The 21,935-nt window shown below is 43.8% G+C and overlaps 1 protein-coding gene across 8 annotated transcripts in view; it reads right to left on the bottom strand.

The window, feature by feature from the left end:
- Positions 1-266: 266 nt before the first annotated feature.
- RNF170 (ring finger protein 170) overlaps positions 267-21,935 on the bottom strand; it is a 47,947-nt gene continuing 26,278 nt past the window's right edge. For 5 of the 8 annotated variants that reach the window (XM_042859154.2, XM_065549818.1, XM_065549820.1 and 2 more), the window contains 5 exons: positions 19,235-19,310; positions 17,787-17,895; positions 8,805-8,878; positions 3,830-3,934; positions 267-1,890 (listed from right to left, as the gene is read on the bottom strand). In XM_042859154.2, coding sequence (XP_042715088.1) covers positions 1,621-1,890; positions 3,830-3,934; positions 8,805-8,878; positions 17,787-17,895; positions 19,235-19,310 — 634 coding nt within the window. In that variant the 3' untranslated portion in view covers positions 267-1,620. Of the gene's footprint in view, positions 1,891-3,829; positions 3,935-8,804; positions 8,879-17,786; positions 17,896-19,234; positions 19,311-21,802; positions 21,852-21,935 lie in introns of all 8 variants that reach the window. The other 3 variants (XM_065549821.1, XM_065549817.1, XM_065549814.1) reach the window with 3 other exon arrangements.

Consider the following 21,935-nt stretch of genomic DNA (forward strand, 5'->3'; position numbering starts at 1 on the left):
CAACAGCAAACACCCCATCTTATATTTATAAAGGCAAAACCAGTGATGTGCACTTTAAGCACTGATACAACACCACAAAACTGACAGACTCTGCAAAACCCATTAACCAAAAGCATTCAATGAAAAAATCCCATCCTCTTCCTACACATGTATAAGCACTCAAAACTGTATGCACATATATTTGCATGATCAGAAAATGGAGACTATATTAATGGAGGCCATTTCAAAATATGTCCCACCCACATTATGTAAACATACGAAGGATCGCTTATTCTATTAATTTTATTTTCAAGTATTCAGAAAGTTAGAATGTTTGCTATTTTGCTTCAAAAGTATTTCTTTCCTCCAGTTAGACAGTACTGAATTCCCACAGAATGGCTTGAGGATTTTGAGTTTTCTAGCAGCACTGATTTCATAAAATGAAAATATTTTCAAATCATTCACCTTGTAGCTTGTGATATCTGGTGTTAAAAATACCCACAAATTCCAAACATTTGGGGTAAAAAAAAAAATCTTACCGATTTTTAATTTTCTAGCAGATTTCTATGGCCCCATGTTACTGTTTTGTTTTGTTTTAAACTTATTGGTACAAACCTGTGAGAAAGAATAGTTACTGGTTTTATCTAAATACTTTAATTATCATCCATAGTCAGGTAAAATGTTAAGTGTAAAAATTATCCAGTTATGACATACACTTTGGATTCCCACTTTTAAACAAATTGCTACTAAAAACCTAAGGTTTTTTTGCAGTGGTAAATTACTTTGATGTAGCTGCCCTGATGCAAACCCCCCATTTAAATGTGTTGCACGGGTATATAAAGTAGGGCTTACAACAGTGCAACTTACCCGACATTCAAATACTGCTAATGTACACAAAACCTATGTAAAAAAATATTACTCAGTGCCGGTCACCAAAGTGTTGACTATTCCTGGTTTCTTCATCTTGACCCTAATAGAAAGCCTTTTTTCCCCAAAACTGAAAAGTAAAATCATTGGAAATACATATCATTATACATAGTGCAGTTAAAGCAATACTGAAGTGTTTTTTCCTCTATTTGTGCAATATGAACTGTGTCCAGCAGTCAAATTCATTATGTCAACTGTAATGCTGTCTTTGGGGGTTTCTTCTTGCATAGACGGATATGAAAAACGATTGTTATTTAAAAATACTTTGACCCACCACAGTGAGAATTATGCAATTTGATAAACTAAATATTGAAGTGTCTTAATGCGTCAAGCTAATCTGAATTCTTTTTTGTTTGAAGTCCTGACATCACTTAAATAGAACTTCCCTTTCACAAACTACACACGAAGAGGTGTTTTATAACTAGCATTATCTTGCATTACATACAATTGCTCATTGGGTGTAAGCAGATGTAGGTAATTTATTACATCATAAATCTAACCTCTTCAATATTTAAGCGTATGTAACACACAAATTAAAGATTCCAGTTAAGCATCACCACATTTTAACCCCTCACATTTGCATAAAATAATTGACTACAAGCTATTTAATTGCAAAAACTGAAAGTTTATATAGGTGCTTTACTACGTCATACTGTGTCATGGGTCCCTTTGTTCAGCTTTCCACACAAACATCTGTGTCATGATTGTTTCCACTCATCTATTCAGTCTCTGCGTTATCACTTCTCGGTACATGATAGAGATGTATATTAGCAACAGAAAGATGACAAAGAAATCATCTAAAAATCCCAGAATTCCGAAGAGGGCTTCAGGAAGAAAATCCAGAGGTGAAGCCAGATAGAGCAGAGCTCCTAGCAGGCAGAGGAATATTCTGATACGGAACATCCAGAAAAGGCCCCCTACAGTAAACATCTCCCTGAAAGCATGCCGCAGTAAAGTGGGTAAATCCATAATTCTTTCCATAATCTACGAACAAACAAAACAGAAATAATTAATCTTTTGCAACATCATACAAAATGCCAACATAAATACTTCCTAAATGGGATTTCTTTTTTTTTTTTTTTTTTAAAGCACAACATTGATACTATCACATTCACCAGTTTTAGAATCCATTAGGTCACAAGACAATGTTTATAGACCTGGTACTTGAAACCACAGTATAATGAATTCATGAAAGATTTTAACTGCCAAGACACCTATTGGGTAAGAAACACAGCAAAACTAGCATCAAAGAGGTTCTTAATTGACACAGAAGACAACTTATGATTCACCAAGTAGTAAGCAGTGGAGAAACTATTCTGGATCCATTTCTTACAGATAAGTAGTAACTGACTGAGGATATAACAATAGTAGAGAAGTTTGGACTCAATGCTCACAAGTTAGATTAGTTCCGTACAATAAAGAAAGGGACTTGAACTCATTATAACAAGGAGAAGGTTCACAGAATGCAGCGGTCTATATTTACGAAAAGGTAAATCAACAAAAACAGATTTCAGGAAAGCAAAATGTTAATCGAGTGAGTAGGGTGCAGTGGGAGAAAGTATGGAAAATCGAAGAATATGGAAGAAAGCTGGGAATTCCTATGAGACACCATAATCAAGTTGCAACAGATGACATTTCCTCTGAAAAAGAATAATGCAATATCCCAGCTGTGGCTAAATGTGGCTTTTCAAGGCACTGTTCAAGCTTTACGATTAGAAAACAAAATAAACCCAGCCATAGCTCCTCCTTATTTTTTATTCTGTGGCGTCATCCACACTAATTAGCCATGGTTCAGTGGGAGCCATTTTTTAATTTTAGCACTGTTTCAATAATGGCTCCTTTCCCAAAACAGACAGAGCCACAGAATAGAAGACTAAATGGAGACATGGACTGAGCGTAAAAAAATACTTTAGAGAGTAAGGGTAGTCTTGTGATTAAGGCAATGGACTGTGTTCAACATCCACAGGCAGGATGTCTAGGTTCAACTCCTGGGTCCGCCACGGACTTCCTGTGTGACCTTGGGCAAGTCGCTGAGGGCCCAACCCAAAGCCCACTGAAGTTAATGGGAGTCTCTTAATTTCAATGGCCTTTGGACCAGGCTTTCAGTCTCTGTACCTGTAAAATGGGGATAATACTTCCTTTCTCTCATATTGTCAGGGTCATCTATTTAGATTGTAAACTCTTTGGGGTAGGGTCCCTAGTAAGAAAAAAATGAGATATGTGCAGGAAGGACCCCACTGAAATCATTGGGATCTGCCTGGACACATCTCATTTGTAGGAACAGGATCTGCGTTTACGAACTGTGCCTAGCAAATGTGACAACAGTAGCTTGCAAGGTGTACATTCTAAAGTTCTTACAACTCGAATTACGACATTCAGTTATAGAAATAACACTCTCAGAGAGAAAAGTTTAGAGAACAAAATAGAGAAGGCAAACAAAAATCATTAGGAAATCGAGGGAGCATAGAACTCAAAATACATTTACAAAAGAAAGGGAGCTATATCAACACAGAAAAAAGCAACGCTAAATTCTCCTGATCAGTTCTGGGAGCAAAAAGGGAAATATTTTTCTTTACAAGCCACGTATTTCTTTACTTGTTAATTATGAATAATTTAGGCCCTGAATCAGGAAAGCGTTTAAGTACACGTTTAACCACCCTTCCTGAATAAAGGATGCTCTTCTGAATCAGGGCTTTAATCAGTCATTACAACAGAAATGCAAGGTTAAAGGAGTAGTTAAAAATAAATGTTTTTACGCTTAAGCTGCAGGGACTTGTATTTACTAAACAAAACCTGTGTAGTTCCCATCAATTATGAACAGAAAATAAACATCTACAAGAAAAATCACACGTTATAAAACAGTGTTAGTCTTTCACCAGTTTATTGATCCTCCCCCCTCACCCCCCCCCCAAATCTTACTTACAGATCTGGGCTGTCCTGAGAATCTCCGGTTGTAATCGTTAACATCTTGAAGCACTTGTGCTGCATCCTGCTGATCTTCACCAAAGAGTGGTAAAAACAATGTTACCTGTGCACAACAGCAAGAAGTCCCTTCATGCCTGACAGTTCTTACGCATACGAAATTGCAAATTCATAGATGAAACAATAGTAATTCAGTGCTAAAACCTCATTCTTTAAGTATAATTCATTACTGTAGAGCAAACTTGGTACAACTTTAGATATATGTGGCCTTGTTTCTAAATATTAACCTAAAAACAACGAGGGTTTAATACCTGCACTGTATTTACTTAGATACAGCTCCCAAGTCTTAAAGAATTAACATTTTAAGATACTATAAAAAGGATATATACAAAGCTATTTTCAAGAATATTTACTAAGGACAAAGTACAAGAATCCAGTCTTTGAAGTAGACCAAGGGTAAAGTTTTCAAAATTGCATAAGTGACTTAGGAACTCAAGTCCCATTTTCAGAGGTGATTTAGATGCTCGGGGGTTTTGAAATTTTTATCCCAAAATCAGACAAATGCTTCTGTCATCATTACTGATGCTCTTGCATTGAAGCATAAAAGCAGCGAAGTTTGAGCTCATTGTGTAGCACAGTGGCTGAGGGCCCTTCACCAACACTGTTCCTCCAAAGTGCACCAGCCTAGGGGGAGTCCGCTGCAACCTGCTTCGTGATCATGGCTATCACGGTGAGGCTCAGAGTGAGTCTCCAGGACCTACCCCATTAAGGTTCCCCTTGACTGGAAAGCTGGTGGCAACAATGGGAAGTTTTGAGGATAAGGTGATTAAATTGGAGAAAAAGGGGGCAGGACAAGAAAAAAGGATAGTCTTGGCTTTTGCAAAAGTAATGAATGGAGGATTCTCCTCCTAAAGAAAAATATAGTTTGGGGAATTAATTCTACTACAAATATCTAAAACTACACAATGACATACATACGCATGTGTACATTTTATCTATATACAGAAAACTATTGTAACTTTACACGTGGTGATGATATTCATGTGATAAACTGCAGAACCTTATGATAAAGCGTATCACATTGCTTTGCAATTTTTCATCTTTGAAACCTTACCTTATACTCTGCCACTAATCCATCGAGCAGTTGCAAACACCTACCCCGCCCTTTTTAAACAGCAATTTGCCAAAGTTTGCTCCCCCTCCCCCCAAATATGAAATCCCCCTTCCACTGCATAGGCTGAGTAACACAGTCGCAGATCAATGACAGGCTTAAGATCAGGGATCTCAAACTCAATTTACCTTAGGGCCAGTGCCAGTCCTCAAATCCTCCCAGCGGGCCAATAATATCACTCATGCCACCCAGAACCCAGCCCCCAAAACTCTGCCCTCCCAAAACTCCACCCCCCACCTGCCTAAGGCTCTGGGAGGGAGTTTGGGTGGGGGAGGAGGTCTGGTTTGAGAACTGGTTAAAAGACAGGGAACAAAGGGTAGAAATAAATGGTAAATTTTCAGAATGGAGGGGGTAACTAGTGGTGTTCACCAAGGGTCAGTCCTAGGACCAATCCTATTCAACTTATTCATAAATAATCTGGAGAAAGGGGTAAACAGTGAGGTGGCAAAGTTTGCAGATGATACTAAACTGCTCAAGATAGTTAAGACCAAAGCAGACTGAAGAACTTCAAAAAGATCTCACAGAACTAAGTGATTGGGCAACAAAATGGCAAATGAAATTTAATGTGGATAAATGTAAAGTAATATACATTGGAAAAAATAACCCCAACTATATATACAATATGACGGGGGCTAATTTAGCTACAACTAATAAGGAAAAAGATCTTGGAGTCATCGTGGATAGTTCTCTGAAGACATCCATGCATTTTGCAGCAGCAGTCAAAAAAGCAAACAGGATGTTAGGAAAACAACAAGGAGTCCGGTGGCACCTTAAAAAGACTAACAGATTTATTTGGGCATAAGCTTTCGTGGGTAAAAAGCCCACTTCTTCAGATGCATGGAGTGAAAATTACAGATGCAGGCATTATATAATGACACATGAAGAGAAGGGAGTTACTTCGCAAGTGGAGAACCAATGTTGACAGGGCCAATTCAATCAGGGTGGATGTAGTCCACTCCCAATAACAGATGAGGAGGTGTCAATTCCAGGAGAGGCAAAGCTGCTTCTGTAATGAGCCAGCCACTCCCATTCCCTATTCAAGCCCAAATTAATGGTGTTAAATTTGCAAATGAATTTGAGTTCTGCTGTTTCTCTTTTGAAGTCTGTTTCTGAAGGTTTTTTTGTTCAAGTATGGCTACTTTTAAATCTGTTATAGAATGTCCAGGAAGATCAAAGTGCTCTCCTACTGGCTTTTGTACGTTACCATTCCTGATGTCCGATCTGTGTCCATTTATTCTTTTTTGTAGGGACAGTCCGGTTTGGCCAATGTACACAGCAGAGGGGCATTGCTGGCACATGATGGCATATATCACATTAGTAGACGTGCAGGTGAATGAGCCCTTGATGGTGTGGCTGATGTGGTTGAGTCCCTCTGGGGCACCTGGCATTGGCCACTGTCGATAAGATAGGATACTGGGCTGAATGGACCTTTGGTCTGACCCAGTATGGCCATTCTTATGTTCTTATGGGGTAGGGGATTGGGGTGCAGGCTCTGGGAGGGAGTTTGGGGGTGGGGGGGTATGGGGGAAGGGGGTGCGCAGGCTCTGGGAGGGAGTTTGGGGGTAGGAGGGGGGCTGTAGGCTCTGGGAGGGGGTCGGGGGGTGCGGCGCTTACCTGGGGCTCCAAGGCTGGACGGGACGGGGGGCCTCCGTGTGTTGCTCTGCTGCACTGCCAGGGCCCCAGGCCATTTTAAATCGCCTGGGGTGGGGGGGGAGCACCCGGAGGTGGCAGGTGGGGCCACGGGAGAGACCCAGCCCCAAAACTGCTGGAGCCCCGCGGGCCACATTGGGGAGGTTTGCGGGCCACAAATGGCCCACAGGCCGTGAGTTTCAGACCCCTGCTTAAGATGAAATAGCTCGTCACTTTCCATGGCTAGATATGGGTGCTTTAGTCCACTGGAAAGAGGAGTGTACAAGATAACACTGGCCCTTTGAGCTATAAAAGAGGATGCCTGGGGAAGAAAGAGATCTGGTGAGAGAGCTCTCTGCAGCCCTCCCTGGAACAAGGGAGGAATTATCAGGGAGCTGAGTGGAGGGGTTAGCCAATGCCAGGAGGCTGAAAAGGGGGGAGACCCGGGAAGACTGGCCAGCTGACCTTCCTGAGATGAAGGGCCACAGCCAGGAGACTGATTATGGTTCTGGGAGAAGGCTGAAGAGCAGCAAGAGGGGTTAGCTGGCTGGTGACCCAAGTCAGAGCCAGGGCTAGAGGGACCTGAAGGCCAGGGAACAGCAGAAGGAGTTGCCTCTAAGCCAGAAAGCCATAACCAAGGGCCAGAGAGGGCTGATGGCAGGGGAGCACCAGAGGAGCTTATCTACTTTCATCTCCAGGGGCGGAGAACTGGACCCACAGGAAGTGTGAGATGGCCAGCAGGAGTGAGGGATGCTCTCCTGGTAAAGACCATCTCTCAGCAGTCAGGCTGTGAGGGTTCCCACTGGGAAGGGCAGGGTTGCACTCCAGCTGCAAGGGCTGGAGTGGCTGTCCAGAGACAAAACAGGACAGTGTCCGGATATGGCTGAAGGTGCCGTGGTGTTGTACATGGGGCATCATGAGATGAGATGTCGGGTGATCATAATGATTATTTGCACTGGGAATAATGAATGGATTTTATTTTGCACATGGTTTAATAATAAATCAATCCCAAGGAGGGGTGTTATTGGGAGAGAAGAGTCTGAGAAGTGAAGTTACTTGGTTACCCGAGAGGGGAAACTGAGGCAGGGCACACATGTCAGGGCTTGCATGGGGGGCAGGTACTCTAGGTGGGGCTGCTCTAAGATAAGGAGATTCCCATGTTTTCTGATGTAACGTAATACTTGCTACTAGCCCTGGAAGGGCTCAGGATACTGTATCTTAAAACAGTCAAATGGGAAATCATTTTTAGGGCACTGTTAGAGGTTTTTTAAAACAAATCTGTTAAAATCTTCCAGTCCTGGCTGGCCTCATACTCAGGAAACTTGGGGATTCAATTCCCGCCCTGCCACAGACCTCCTATGTGACCTTCAGCAAGCCTGTCTGTGCTTTAGCGCCCCACATGTGAAGTGAGGATCTCATCACTTCCCAAACACGGGGTGAGGATAAATACCTGAGTATTTGGGAAGCACTGAAACACTAATAAGGTAAGTAATTGGACTCATGGTAATGGAGGCATTTTGGCTTTACAGGTGAAGGAATACAACAAATACTCAAAATAATACTTTAAAACTTCTCTAAAATATTTCTGACAATTTTTGTGAAAAATATGCACCCTAAACGGAATACATAGTGAAATGCTGTAAAGATTTTACTGGCACTGGTTTGGGATGACCCATACAACTCACTCGTAGCTCGTGAGTAGTGCAGCCATCTCAAACTCAGGATGTTAAAAAATACCACAGCATCATGTCTATAACAATGAAAGGCCCTGAACTTTTAAACACTTTATATGCCTAACATTAAGTATGCAATATAACCCTAACCATTTAAAATCATACTTTCACTTCCCCCCCACCTTACTGCTATCCTGTCTGTCTCTCCTCCGTTCCCCTTATAGCTAGTCTGTCTCTCTCTTTCTCTTCCTCCTGGTCTGCCATCACTTCCCCACTAAGACTTTTGTCCCACTCACATTCTCCCTCCACACTCCCCACTACCAGTTCTTCTGTCCCTCACTTGCCTGCCTATATCCCTCCCCTTCCCTTTATAGAGGCTTACCATTCATACTTTCCCTCTCTGCCATCCCTTACTTATTTTTAGAGGTAAGCATGAGAGTGCGTGTTTCCAGGCCTATATTTGGAATCAGAACTATTGGGTCTTTGATGATACAAAGTGTTACCGTTTGTCTGCAGATTGGGCAACGGATGGCACCCAGCCACGAGCCATATCTCCAGTATGCAATAATGCAGGCACCTAATGGAGGTAAATAGCAAAAGCTGTAATGATTTAAATTTTAGGTTGTTAGACGTTTTTGATTTAAAACAATTATTTCAGCAAGAAAAACAGTAATATTATATTAAAACATTAGGCTCAAGTACTTTAGGCATAACTGGCTGTTTTTATAGAATATTAACTTCAGATACTAAAACCAAATTTATCCAAATTCAATTAATAAATTCTGGATCCAATTCAATTTCAACATTAACTTCGATAGCAGGGTGGACAAACAAATAAAAAAACCGAGTTTATATTTTAAAAATAAACCTGTTTAAAATTAAATTTGAAATTTATAACTCCAAACTTTTAAAAATCATTTAAAATAAACATAAAAATAATATTAAGCAGTACATGTTTGCTGCCACTTTTTGAAGAAAGTAAAACCACAGAACTGTGGAAGTCACGGCTAAGCCAGGGTGGGCGAACTGCCGGCCCGCCAGCCCTTGAGCTCCGCTCCAGTGCTCCAGCCGGGGAGCAGGGCTGGGGACCAGAAGCTCCCGGAAGCCATGACAGTGCTTTAACACGGCTGTGTAGTCGCGCTGCTCACGGCACTGTAAAAAAACCACCTCCACGAGGGGAGTAGCTCCCAGTGCTGGTGCACTATCTACACTGCCACTTTACAGCGCTAAAACTTGCATCGCTCAGGGTGATGTTTTTTCACACCCCTGAGCGAGAAAGTTTCACCGCTGTAAAGTGGCAGTGCAGACAAGGCCTTAGTGTAAAGGCTATGGTTAACTGAAAATCAACATGTTTTAATATTGGGGGTAGCCGTGTTAGTCTGTATCCACAAAAACAACAAGGAGTCCAGTGGCACCTTAAAGACTAACAGATTTATTTGGGCATAAGCTTTCATGGGTAAAAAACCCGCTTCTTCAGATGCATGGAATGAAAATTACAGATGCAGGCATTGTTATACTAACACATGAAGAGAAGGGAGTTACCTCACAAGTTTTAATAGCTAACAACTAATAAAAATCAACTTTTCTTTAGGAAAATAACTAAAAAGTACAAATGCAGAACACAATTAGTATAGATTATTTAAATAAAGGTTTTCAGCTTACTGGTTCGAATTCTGATTAAACTGGGTGATTTAAATTGCATTGACTTAAATCAATCCATCCCATATATATTAATTGAGAAGTCAAAACGCTTCTGCATCATTGTAATTGGAAAATGATTAGTTTTAAAAGCCTTTACCAAGGTAAAGTTTAGCTGGGAAAACTACAAGAAATAAAATTTCAGTTTGTAAAAACACCCTAATGTTTCAAGCTCTGAAATTGCATAAGTTTTCAGATATCTGAAAAAATTCGAATCCTTTTAATCTTTTCCAAGTCTGCTCCAACTAACTTTTCTCAATGAACAGATAATGTATAAGTTACGATAGCCACATGGATACTAGATGAAGTCAGATAAAGAATCCCTGTTTGAGAATCTCAAATGTTGGGAATCTGAAGGAGGGGAAATCAAAATGATAAACATAATGTAACAAAACAAAATTACATACTTTTACCCCTACAGATTCCTAAAGTAAGCCAAGGATGTGAACATTGCAAGTTTTAGCACAGTTCTTCAAGATTTCAATTTTTCAGTGTAAACATGTTGTCCTTGATGAGGACACCAACCAGAGTTTTGCTATTTTTTTTTTTTACAAGTGTTTACAAAACTGGCACCTCAGCTCCTCCAATTTTATTTTAAAAAATATTTTCAGTTAATTCTGTTTTTCCCAAGTTTAGAAACTTTAAGGATACAGAGTCAAATATATTTGCAGATGAGTGGAAATTTTGATTTCAAACCTGGTAGCACAGAAAAAAATACTTTAGAATGTAATTTTAGACACTGATTGTCGTCGTTTTTGCTGATACAGACTAACACGGCTACTGCTCTGAAACCTATTACCAGACACTTTCTCAAGAAGTTATACATAAAGTTATTGGTTTTTAATAGTGTTATTCTAAAAAAAAAAAAAAAAAAAGTTTCTCTGTTCAGCTCAAGTTAAGGATACTTTAGAATTGGTTACTCAACCAGTATAGTAACTGTGGTTCTTCGAGGCGTGTCCCCCTATGGTGGTCCACTGGAGGTGCACTAGCGCCCCCTGTGCCTTTGATCAGAGATTTCTCATAGCAGTGTCTGTTTGGCCTGCGCATGTGTGCTACTCAGCCCCGTGCCATTATTATTTAGCACTGGGTGGGTGAACTGCCCTCAGTTCCTTCTCTACCACCAAGCTCAACAGCAGAGAACTCCAAAGTAGAGGGGAAGGAGGGCTGGTACTGGAGCACTTGTAGGATACAAATCTTGAAGAACCTCAGTTACTGCACACTGAGAATAATCATTTTTTCTTCTTCCAATGGTGTCCTTACGGGTGCTCCACTCTAGGTGACTACCAAGCAGTTCCCTCTAAGGCAGTGTTGGGCGGGGGGCTTCAGAGTCAAATTTAGCACAGAAGAAAGTATAGCTGAGCCAAACAGTATTAGAAGCAGAGTTGTAAGTTACTGTGTAGTGTTCGGCAAATATACGTATAGACACCCAAGTAGCAGCATTACATATTTCAATAATGGGCACGTTTTTGAGGAATGCTGCAGAGATGGAAATGGACCTTGAGTGAGTACCTATGTTCAAAGTGTTCCTTAGAGGTTTTTAAGGTCAGGCTTGACAAAGCCCTGGCTGGGATGATTTAGTTGGGGATTGGTCCTGCTTTGAGCAGGGGGTTGGATTAGATGACCTCCTGAGGTCCCTTCCAACCCTGATATTATGATTCTATGATTACAAGATTTGTAGCAAGAATTACTGCAGCCAGATAGCTACTTAGAAAGTCTTTGACTACAAACTGCAGACTGTTTTGATCTATCTGCAAGTGAGACAAACAATTTGAGGGTCTTTCTGAAGGGTTTAGTCCTAGCCAGACAGAAGGCCTGACATCAAGGGTGTGCAACAATGCTTCTTGATTATCTAGGTGAGATTCAGGGTGGAAAACTGGCAGGTGAATGGATTGGTTAATATGGAACTTGGAAGAAACTTTAGGTAAAAATTTTGGATGAGGTCACAGCATGACCTTGTCCTTAAAAAATACTGTGAAAGGGGGGGGATGCCATAAGGACCCCTATTTCCCAAACCCGTTGCGCTGATGTGATGGCTTTCAGGAATACTGCTTTCCTTGATAAATGGAGCTGTGAGCAGGTAGCCATTAGTTCAAACAGTGGTCTTTAGAGGCATTTAAGGACCAGGTGGAGATCCCAAACAGGAGTAGGGTGTTTGACTGGCAGATAGAGATTTCCTAGTCCCCGGATGAACCTCGCTGTCATGGGATGGGGAAAAATGGAATAACCCTGTACTGGAGAGTGGAAAGCCATGATGGCCATCAGATGGGCTCTAATGGAGCTCAGCGATAGTCCCAAACTTTTTAGTGTTAGGATGTAGTCCAATAAATCTGGCAGCGATGAGGTCATTGGTGGAATATGTCTATGGTCACACCAAGAAAGAAATCTTGTCCATTTTTGAAAGTATGTGTAGCAGGTAGACTGTTTCCTGCTGTGTTATAGAATTCTTTTTACTTCCTCTGAGCAGGTTGTCTCTAGTCCCATGAGCCATCGGCCAACCACGCTTTGAGATGAAGGACTGCAAGATTGGGGTAAAGGATCATCCTGCCTTCCTGGGACAGGAGATGAGGAACAGCATGGAGAGTGATCGGAGATCAAATGGCCAGCTGTATCAGGCAAGGAAAACGTGTTCGTCTGGGACAGGTCGGACCTATTAGGGTGATTCTGGTTTTGTCTTTTTTTTTTTTTTACTTTGAGGAGAACTAGCGGAATTGGTGAGAATGCGTACAAGAGATTCAACAATCAATGAAGGTGAAAAATACCTCCAGAGATCTGTGACCCAGTTTGCCTCTTGAGCAAAACTGAGCACAAAACTGTGGCGAAAAAAGTCTATCGGAGAGGTGCCCCACTGACAGAATATGTGGTATAATATGCTGTAGCCTATTTCCCACTTGTTGTCTTGGAAGAAGTGTCTGCTGAATACATCCAGGGTCACATGCTGAATCCTTGGTCTGCGATGAAGACCTGGTTGTGTATGCACCAATTCCAAAGCTTGACAGCCTTGATGCAGTGGGATCTTGTGCCTCCTTGACGATATAAAATATGCGTGATATGTAGTCCAAACAAATCCTGCATCCTTGCGGTGATTATGTGATTAGTGGCAAAACCTGGAGACAGGAGTATCTAACCGCTCTGAGTTCCAGGATGTTGACGTGTTGACTTGCGACGTCTACTTGGCCTGGATCTAGATGTGCTCCCCACCACAGCAAAGAGGTGTCCGTCTTTATGACAACCGCTGGGGGAGAATGTGCAAATTGGACTTCTGCACACATGTTGTGATGGTCTTTCCACCAAAGTTGAGGGATTGTTTTATGGAGGTGGGCATGGAAAGATGCAGGTTTAAACTGTGTCAGTTTGGTGAATAAACAGTCCTCAGCCACCCGATGGCAATGCATTCGGAATTTTGCGTGGTCTCTGACAAAGATACAGTAACTCCTCACTTAACGTTGTAGTTATGTTCCTGAAAAATGCGACTTTAAGTGAAACGATGTTAGGTGAGTCCAATTTCCCCATAAGAATGAATGTAAATGGGGCGGTTAGGTTCCAGGGAATTTTTTTTTTGCCATTCAGTACAGTACTATAGTTCGGAGGTGTCCCCGCCTTACCCCACACAGGCCCAGCCCACTGGCACTGCAGACAATGAGGCAGGCAAGGAGACTGAAGGTGCTGTAGGCTAGAAGCACGTTGCGCAGCAGCAGCTTCCCCTACTGTGGAAGCACCAGGGGCGGGGGGCTTAACCCTCGGCCCGCCCACGCCACCCCTTCCCCCGAGCCTCCACCTGTAACTGCCTCTTCTTCGCCCCCTCCTCCCCCTTTACTCCGCACACCACATCCTCGCTCCTCCCCCCTCCCTCCCTTGCCTCCTGCCCACGGCAATCAGCTGGCTTGCAGCGTTCAGGGGGGAGGGAGGGAGGAGCGAGGACACGGGGCGCAGGCTCCCCCTCTCTCCCCTGCCTCCTGAACGCCGCAAGCCAGCTGATTGCTGCGGGCAGGAGGAGGAGGGCGCTGATCCGCGGGGTCTGCCGGTGGGCGCTGGGGGGGGACAGGACGCGTAGGGGAGCTGATGGGGGGCTGCCAGCTGTGGACAAAGCTGGCAGCCAAACGACGTTATAGCGAAGCATTGCACAACTTTAAACGGAGCATGTTCTGTAACTGAGCAGGGACGTAAGATCGAAACAACGTTAAGCAAGAGGACATTAAGTGGGGAGTTACTGTACTGGCTGCCATGTGCCCTAACAACTGAAAACAGTTTCTGATCAGGGGGCTTGATCAGTATGGGGGCTTAGTTGAACTGTACTGGCTTTTTTGGAAAGGGCCACAAACCTATCCAGAGGAATGTAGGCTCTTGCTGCTACTGAATCAAGATAAGCTCCTATGAATTCTCAGTTTTGCACAATGGTCAAAATGGATTTTTGAACGTTCAGTTGCAGGCCCAACTTGAAGAGATCTATAACCTCAGAAGTTGGGGCAGATGACAAGCTGAAAAGGAGCACCTGATACAGAAGGGCTTCGTTGTCAGGCAAAGCTATGTGGGCAGATGAGGGCGAACGAAGGAGAACAAGCAGCGTATGATGAGGTTCTTTAACTTCCTCGAATTAATTGCAAGGAGTCAGCAATTCTCTTGACCAGATCCTGGAACTGCTTAAAATTATCCGCCAAGGAAGGAGGACGACGAATGAGCGCTTCATCTGGACATGAAGAGGAGAAATTGGCCATAGGAGAGACTTCATCATCGGCTCTAGCTTCCTGCTCCTCAAAGGCTTCTTCTTGAGGATCAGGTCTCCACGAGGGAGCGGGCGATGCAGGTTGCCTCTCTGCAACGGGTGGTGCTTGATGTCTTGGAATATTGTTGACGATAGGCTGCCCAAGGGTCCCAATGTGGCCAAGGAGGTGGTGCATAAGGCATAGAAGGCACCCAGGGGTGCTCATACCAGAAAGATGGTGCTTGCAATCTTGTGCCACAAGTGGTTATAGGCTCATCAGAGACCTCTGGAAAGGGGCCTCTACAAAAGCGAGGAGAGAGCCCTGAACTGATATTTGGGACACCAAGGCAAGGTCTTCATCAGAATCCTCATCCTCAAACCCACTCTGGAATGGTGGAGTGCCTGAAGAAATCTGAGGTGAAACGGACAGTATCGGGCGAACTTCAGACAATCTCGATGTCCTCGGTACCAAAAGAACATAGGAGCCGAGCAACAGAGAATCAGGCATCTCAGATGCAGCCAGGTTTTGGGGAAAATGGAAGCCCTGCAGCACCAAGCATGCTGTCGGTACCAAGCCTGTAATCTGCACTGAGGTGATGGTGGCAGAGACCGCTGACAGTACCATGGGCCTCAGGCACTCCGAGAGAAGTGTGGTTGGAGCCCGAATGGGCTTCTTCGGTTCCAATGAAGCAGAGGAAGAGCTCTTCTTGCCACCTCGGTATGCTAATGGTACCTATGATTTCTCCGGGCCCAAGGCTTTTCTGTCTTTTTGTCTAGTGGTGCCCTGAGGAACCAGAAGCCTCGTGGGTACGTGACTGGAGAGCAGATGGTGGTGAAGTGGCTGAAGACACCAACAACCTCAGCTTTTTACCTGGTGAGCCTCAGGCATGGTCCTTGGAGGACTTATGAGATGGGTCTTGCGTCTTCCTCTGAGATGCCCTGGAGGAGTGTGGCTCAGACAGAGAGGAGGCAATAGAATTGCTGGGAGACTGGCGGACTGGGGGTCCCCTGGGCCTGGGTCAGAAGTTGGGCATAGAGAGCTCTCCGTCATGAGGAGACGAAGTTTTCTCTCTTTGTTTTTTCTGGCTCTGAATTTCAGTGCCAGACAGAACTTCCACTTCTGGGTGATGAGTAATTCCACTAGGCAACAGATGCAGCAGTCGTGCCCGTTGCTTACTGGGATTGCCTCCCGGCACAACAGACCATGTCTGAAAGCGGGAGAACCAGGCATACGCTCCCAGTGCACAAGAACTACCTTATCTACTAACCAATATCTATCTAAATATATATAAGAATATATTTTTTTGACTAGGAAGCTAAAGCTACTACTACTTACTAACTAATTACACTATCGCTAAGAACTACTACAAATAGCTACTAGAATAAGAAATGAAGACAAAGTTGAGGAACCTCAACGGGGACAACTGCCAGAGCTCCGTCTTAGACTGAGGCGGTTGAGAAGGAACTGAGGGCAGTTCGCCTGTGCAGTGCTATATAACAAGGCACAAGGTGACTAGCACGCATGCACAGGCCGAATAGACACAGCTATGAGAAATCTCTGATCAAAGGCTCAGGGGGACGCTAGCACACCTACGGCAGAGCACCCATAGGGACGCTACTTGAAGAAGAATCCATAGGTTCTGAGGCTATTTAGAAGAGATGGTGAGTGACAAACTTTTACTTCTAAAGCATGTCAAATAAAATCTCAATCACAATCTCTTTGTAGAAGGTTTTTAATAAACTAAGGTAAACAAGACAACTTCATGCACTACACTGTTACCCAAGAACCTCAGTTTACAAATATTCTTCAGAAATAAGTCATCGGGAGAGTAATTTTCATTAACTGTTGGAGCATCACGTATGAGTATGTTCATTTGGGTTACCCTTCCCCACTGCCTCTTTCCTTCTGCCTCTCCATAACTAAACAAGACCCCTGACAAATCAGGCACGAGTTTGCAACGTGCTAAGGAGGAAAAGTGTAATATGTCTGTGCTATATACGTATATGTACGCAAAGGCCTCAAGGTACACAGGAGGATGGCAGTAGCCCCTCTCTATGGGTATGTCTACAAGCTGTGCTGCTGTAGCATAGACACGACAGCAACGGAAGGGGCTGTCACTGCAATGAATCCATCTCTTCGAGAGGCGGTAGCTAGGTTGACTGCCAGGTTGCATCTATCATGGAGGGAGGCCGACCTCACTACATTGCACAGAGCATGACATTTTTCACAGCCATGAACAAGGTAGCTAGATCGACCTACGTTTTAGGTGTAGCCAAGCCCTACGTGGCTCTGATAAGAGCACAGCTGGAATAATGTACTTACACTCAACTACTTCTACTCAAAACCAAGCCTTAGGGCTTGTCTACATGGACACTAAGTCTGCAGCAAGCTGAAGTGTAAATCTACCCTGTACTAGTGTGCTGCACACTAAGTACCTGTCTGGCCGCTGCAGCTGCGCACTAACAATTGCCTAGCGTTTCTGATCTACCCTGCTTTGAAACAGGGGTAGATCAGTGTGCATTAGACTAGGGAACTGTTAGGGCATGGCAGTAGTGACCAGACGGACAGTATGTGACACACTAATGAGGGGAAATTAACTCCCCAGCTTGCTGTGGACTAAGGGCTGGTCTACACTTAAAACTTAGGTTGAACTTGATACGTTGCTCAGGGCTGTGAAAAATTTCACATAGGGTTGCAAGATGTCCAGTTTTTGACCAGAACACCCAATTGAAAAGGGCCCCTGTTAAAAGTCCAGTTGGCAGGCTCCCTACCCAGCTCCAGGGAAGCTGCAACATGTTCCTCCAGCTCCTAGGTGCAGGGGCAGCCACGGGGGCTCCGCACTCTCCCCCTCCCTGCGCACTGGCTCCGCAGCTCCCACTGGCTGGGAACCGTGGCCAACAGGAACTGCAGGGGCAGCACCTCCGGGTCAGGAGCTTTGAAATGAGGAAGGAAGGGGAGGTTCTGTCCTCAGAGAGGTGTGATCTGCCCTGATCATCTCAATGGGATGTTAACTCAATAAACTAGTGGTGATAATGATAGTTTAAATGTCAGAATTTTTAATTTTCTCTGCTGATCATTTCTACTTACCACAGAAAAGATGTCCACAGTTTGTTTCAATGGGAAACGTAGCCTGCTGTAAACAGACTGGACAGGACATATCAGTATAGAAACGATGTCTATCACCAGCAGATGCATCCTGTTGGGACAAAAAAGAGAGACAAATTGTTCAGGAATTAACTTCAATTTAGAGTTTTAACAAACCCAGAATATATTCTCTACTTGCTAGAAGTCAGACACAGCTGACTCAAACTTAAAACTAAATAAGAGCAGGAATAGAATAATATTTAAATAGAAAAATTAATTCAGTAAGCAGGTGCTTGTGTAACAAGCACGTTATTTTCTTCCATCTGTTCTATATAGCATACACTTCAATCTAATTAAGGACAATGAAAATAAAACCTTGTGATCCTATATTTAACAAACAGAACCCTTTAGTTTAGGTGCACTGAAGTGGGAGTGATGCTCAAAAAAACTAGCTTCCAATTCACTACTCACAAAAGCCTGTCTATACTAGGCAAGAGGCAATGCATCAGCATTAGCTATAAGAAGAAATTTTGGCCTGGGCCCTATTGTAGAAGCAGCCTATGTACCTCTTCATGACAAGCTCAGACGGTGGATAGTTAACTTTGAAGTTTAACAATTCCAGCATGTTGGAATTGGCTAATCCTTGGATTCCTTCCATGGTTCTGTCACAGGCATCCCAGTCTAGAATCTCCTGTTCCCATATGTGCCAGAGAAGGGGCCAATGCCCTTAGCTGGCCTGAGTGGCTCATCACCGCAGCTCACTGGGCCTTGGCTGCTGTGCTGTTTTCTAGGAAGCTTAGCTTGTTAGTCTAAATGCTTCTGGTCCCTGCTCCATAGCTGCAAATTGGATGCCACATTTGACTTCCTGACCCCCTACTTCCAGGCTCTATGTTACTGTGCAGGGAGCATGCACTGTAATCTAACTTACGTTCCCTTGTGGGGAAACTTGGAACTGTCCTGTTCTCAGGGCCGGCTCTAGGTTTTTTGTCGCCCCAAGCTCCGAGAGCGTAACTGCCCAAGCAAGCAAGCAAAAAAAGAATGGCCAGAAAGCTGCCCCTGGAATTGTGCCGCCCTAAGCACGTGCTTGCTTTGCTGGTGCCTAGAGCCGGTCCTGCCTGTGCTTCTTTAAGGCTCTTCTGAAAGAGATTATGGATTCCAGTTTGAGAAACAGGGGGACAGATCTGACAGGCCCTTTCAAATTTATCTATGACCTAAAATTGTAAGGGGTTAGCATGATATCCATACAAGAAATTTGTCACTTCACCAATAGCTGAAGTTAGTTTTGATAAGTCTATCTGCAGCGAATGGAGTTTATGCAATGGACATGAACACATTTTCTTTTTCTAGAATGACCCGTTTCAGAATTTTTTTAAACTTTAGCAGTAAAGGAGCAACAGATCTACACCACACATTATTACACGGATGGACATTTCCAACATCTAGTACGGTACCTGGTCTGTTTGAAGCTGCTGCCGAAGTGCCCTCACTAGCTCTTGGTTGTCTGGATGAATGTTCTGGTGCTCATTTCTGTGAGAGGGGAAAAAAGTGAAAGAACAATGACTGTCAGAACACAGAAAAACAAAGTGATTTAAAAAATAAAACTTGAAACTGAGGGGGAAAAAATCATTCACCCTCAGTGTAATGGATTTTTAAGAAAATTCCAGCGTAATTAAGGAAACTGCATGATCGATATGTTTCAAAAGGTTTCACTGATATTCTAAGCCATGTGGCACTGTGACCTTTCATCAAAGGAAAACACCCTTCTTATGACCAATCATCAAGAACAGCTTTGGCTGAAAATTATCAGTTTTAATAAATGAAAACAAAATCATTATTGTGTTAGAAATCAAGTTACTTGTAAATATATGTTAGTTAACTCAGAAATAAGAGTTATAATATTTTTTTCTTTCCATTGGTAAGTCCTTTGTTGCTGGAAACAATTATGACAATTGTTTTTTCCTTCGCTTGGCCCCATCCCCCAGAGCAGGTTGTGGCTGCGCCGCCCGACCCGGCCCACTGGAACATGCTGTGGCCACGCCACCAGGTCAGCCCATCGGAGCAGGCTGAGGCCGCGCTGCCCAGCCTGCTGGAGCAGCTCCAGCCAGCCAGAGACATCCTCCCCTGCCCCTCCCCAGATAAGGTGGGAAGGGATGGGATGGGGAGAATGTGGGGGTCCCGGGCTAGTGGTGGGGTCATGTGGGGGGTGGTCACAGGGGTTACTCCCCTGACTCCCAGCTTCTCCCCCACAAAAAATTTCCCCACCAGTTGCTGTCTCGGCCTGTCAGGGTAAGCAGCTGGCGCGCCAGGACACTTTACTTAGGTTTACCTCCATGCCTGCGGACGCTCGAGGTAAACAAACCATCTCGGCCCACTGGCGGCTTATACTGATGGCCCGGGAGCCAAAGTTTGCTGACCTCTGTATTATAGGGTCGGCTTATGAACGGGTTATACAAATTTTCCATTTTTACTTATCCATCTTGGAAGGGTCGGCTTAAACACGAACCAGCTTATGCTTGAGTATGTAAAGTACTTAAAAGGCGAATCAGAAGAAAGGGCTGCACTGAGGACTGATGAGAAATGGGAGGAGATAAACATTCATCACTTTTCCCCAGACTTCAGCAGGCCACATGGAAATCTTTCTGTATCAATGTGGTGTCATTAAGCTCAGCTAAAAATCTTCTACAAGAGATAACAGAATTTTCAGTATTATATTGAGTATTGTTGAAGTTGCAAAGAAGTTCCATTATGAGTCCGTTTTCATTTGCTCTGTATTTTCTAAAACATTTACCTTTTGGGATGAAACTGCAGTGTTTGGTGTTTACTCAAAGGTGATTTTTTTTTTGTGAAAGTTTGAGCAAAATTTTGTGTGTGTGTGTGTGTGTATGTGTGTGGTGTTTTTTTTTTTTGAAAGTTTGAGCAAAATTCTGTGTGTGTGTGTGTGTGTGTTTTTTTTTATTTTATTTTTTTTTAAAGTTTGGCCATGTTGAAAAACAACACACATTTCCCATTTTAGTAGTGCCTTTGCTTGGTTTTGGAAAAAGATGAAAAATTAAAGCAAACTAAAATCTAAGCAACTGAAATATTGCTAGTGAGCATGCTACATGGGAATCTGCTAAGATTTTTAGCTGAGCCTAACAAAGAACTACTCCATCTCTGACACCTTAGTGCACCGTCACCCTGCCGAGGGGCCTGGCAGAACTGCTGTTCTCCCCGCACAATGGGCTGGAAGGGACAGGACTATTGTCCTATGATACTCCTGGGGAATGCTGCACCACTGCACAATGCAGAATCTTGCAGAAATTAACATTGTATGTGCAGAATTACCTTTCCCCCTCAGAAATGGGGTTAGCTGCTAGCTGCCACTAGGGGCCACTGGACTCAGCAGAACCTAACTTGCATGTAGAAGACACTGTCGGTGAGAGGAAGGGGAGCTGGAGGGTTCCCGGCAGCTGCAGTTCCCAGCGTACCTTGAGGGAAGGAGAGGGCGGCGCTGGAAACTTCCTGCAAGCCTGGGACCAAGCATCAGGCTGTTTCTCCCTCTGGATCCCTGGGCTCTGGCAGGGACGGAGCAGGTATCTGGGCAAAGGGGTGTCCCATAGCTGGGCTCCGGGGAGGAGGGGTTGTGGGTGTCTGGTCCCCCGGCTGGGCTCTGGGGGAGGATGGGATGCAGGTATCTGGGCTGGGGAGCCCCTGCGGTTGGGCTCTGGGAAAGAGGTTTTCTGGGTGTCTGGCTCCCCGGCTGGGCTCTGGAGGGGACGGGGGGAAGGGAAAGAGAAACAGGAACTGGGTTGTCAGAGAGGTTTCTTTAACTCTCTGCTCCTGGGGGAATTTGTGTGCGTCTCTGTATTGTTACAGACATACTTGCTGACAGGTATTTTGAAATAAATTATCAAAATAACTGAATCTGGCATGATTATGTAGCTAAATAGGAGCTCCCAGTGTGACTCTTGACAAAAGAGCTAACATGTTCTGGGACATATAAACAGGGCAACCTTAAGTGGGAGTAGAGATTACTTTACCTCTATATTTGTTACTGGTGTGACTGCTGCTGTAATACTGTGTCCAGTTCTGATGCCAACAATTCAAGAAGGATGTTGATAAATTGGAGAAGATTCACAGAAGAGCCAAGAGAATGATTAAAGGATTAGAGAA

This window comes from Chrysemys picta, chromosome 6 (genome assembly GCF_011386835.1).
Source record: "Chrysemys picta bellii isolate R12L10 chromosome 6, ASM1138683v2, whole genome shotgun sequence".
NCBI lineage: Eukaryota > Metazoa > Chordata > Testudines > Emydidae > Chrysemys > Chrysemys picta.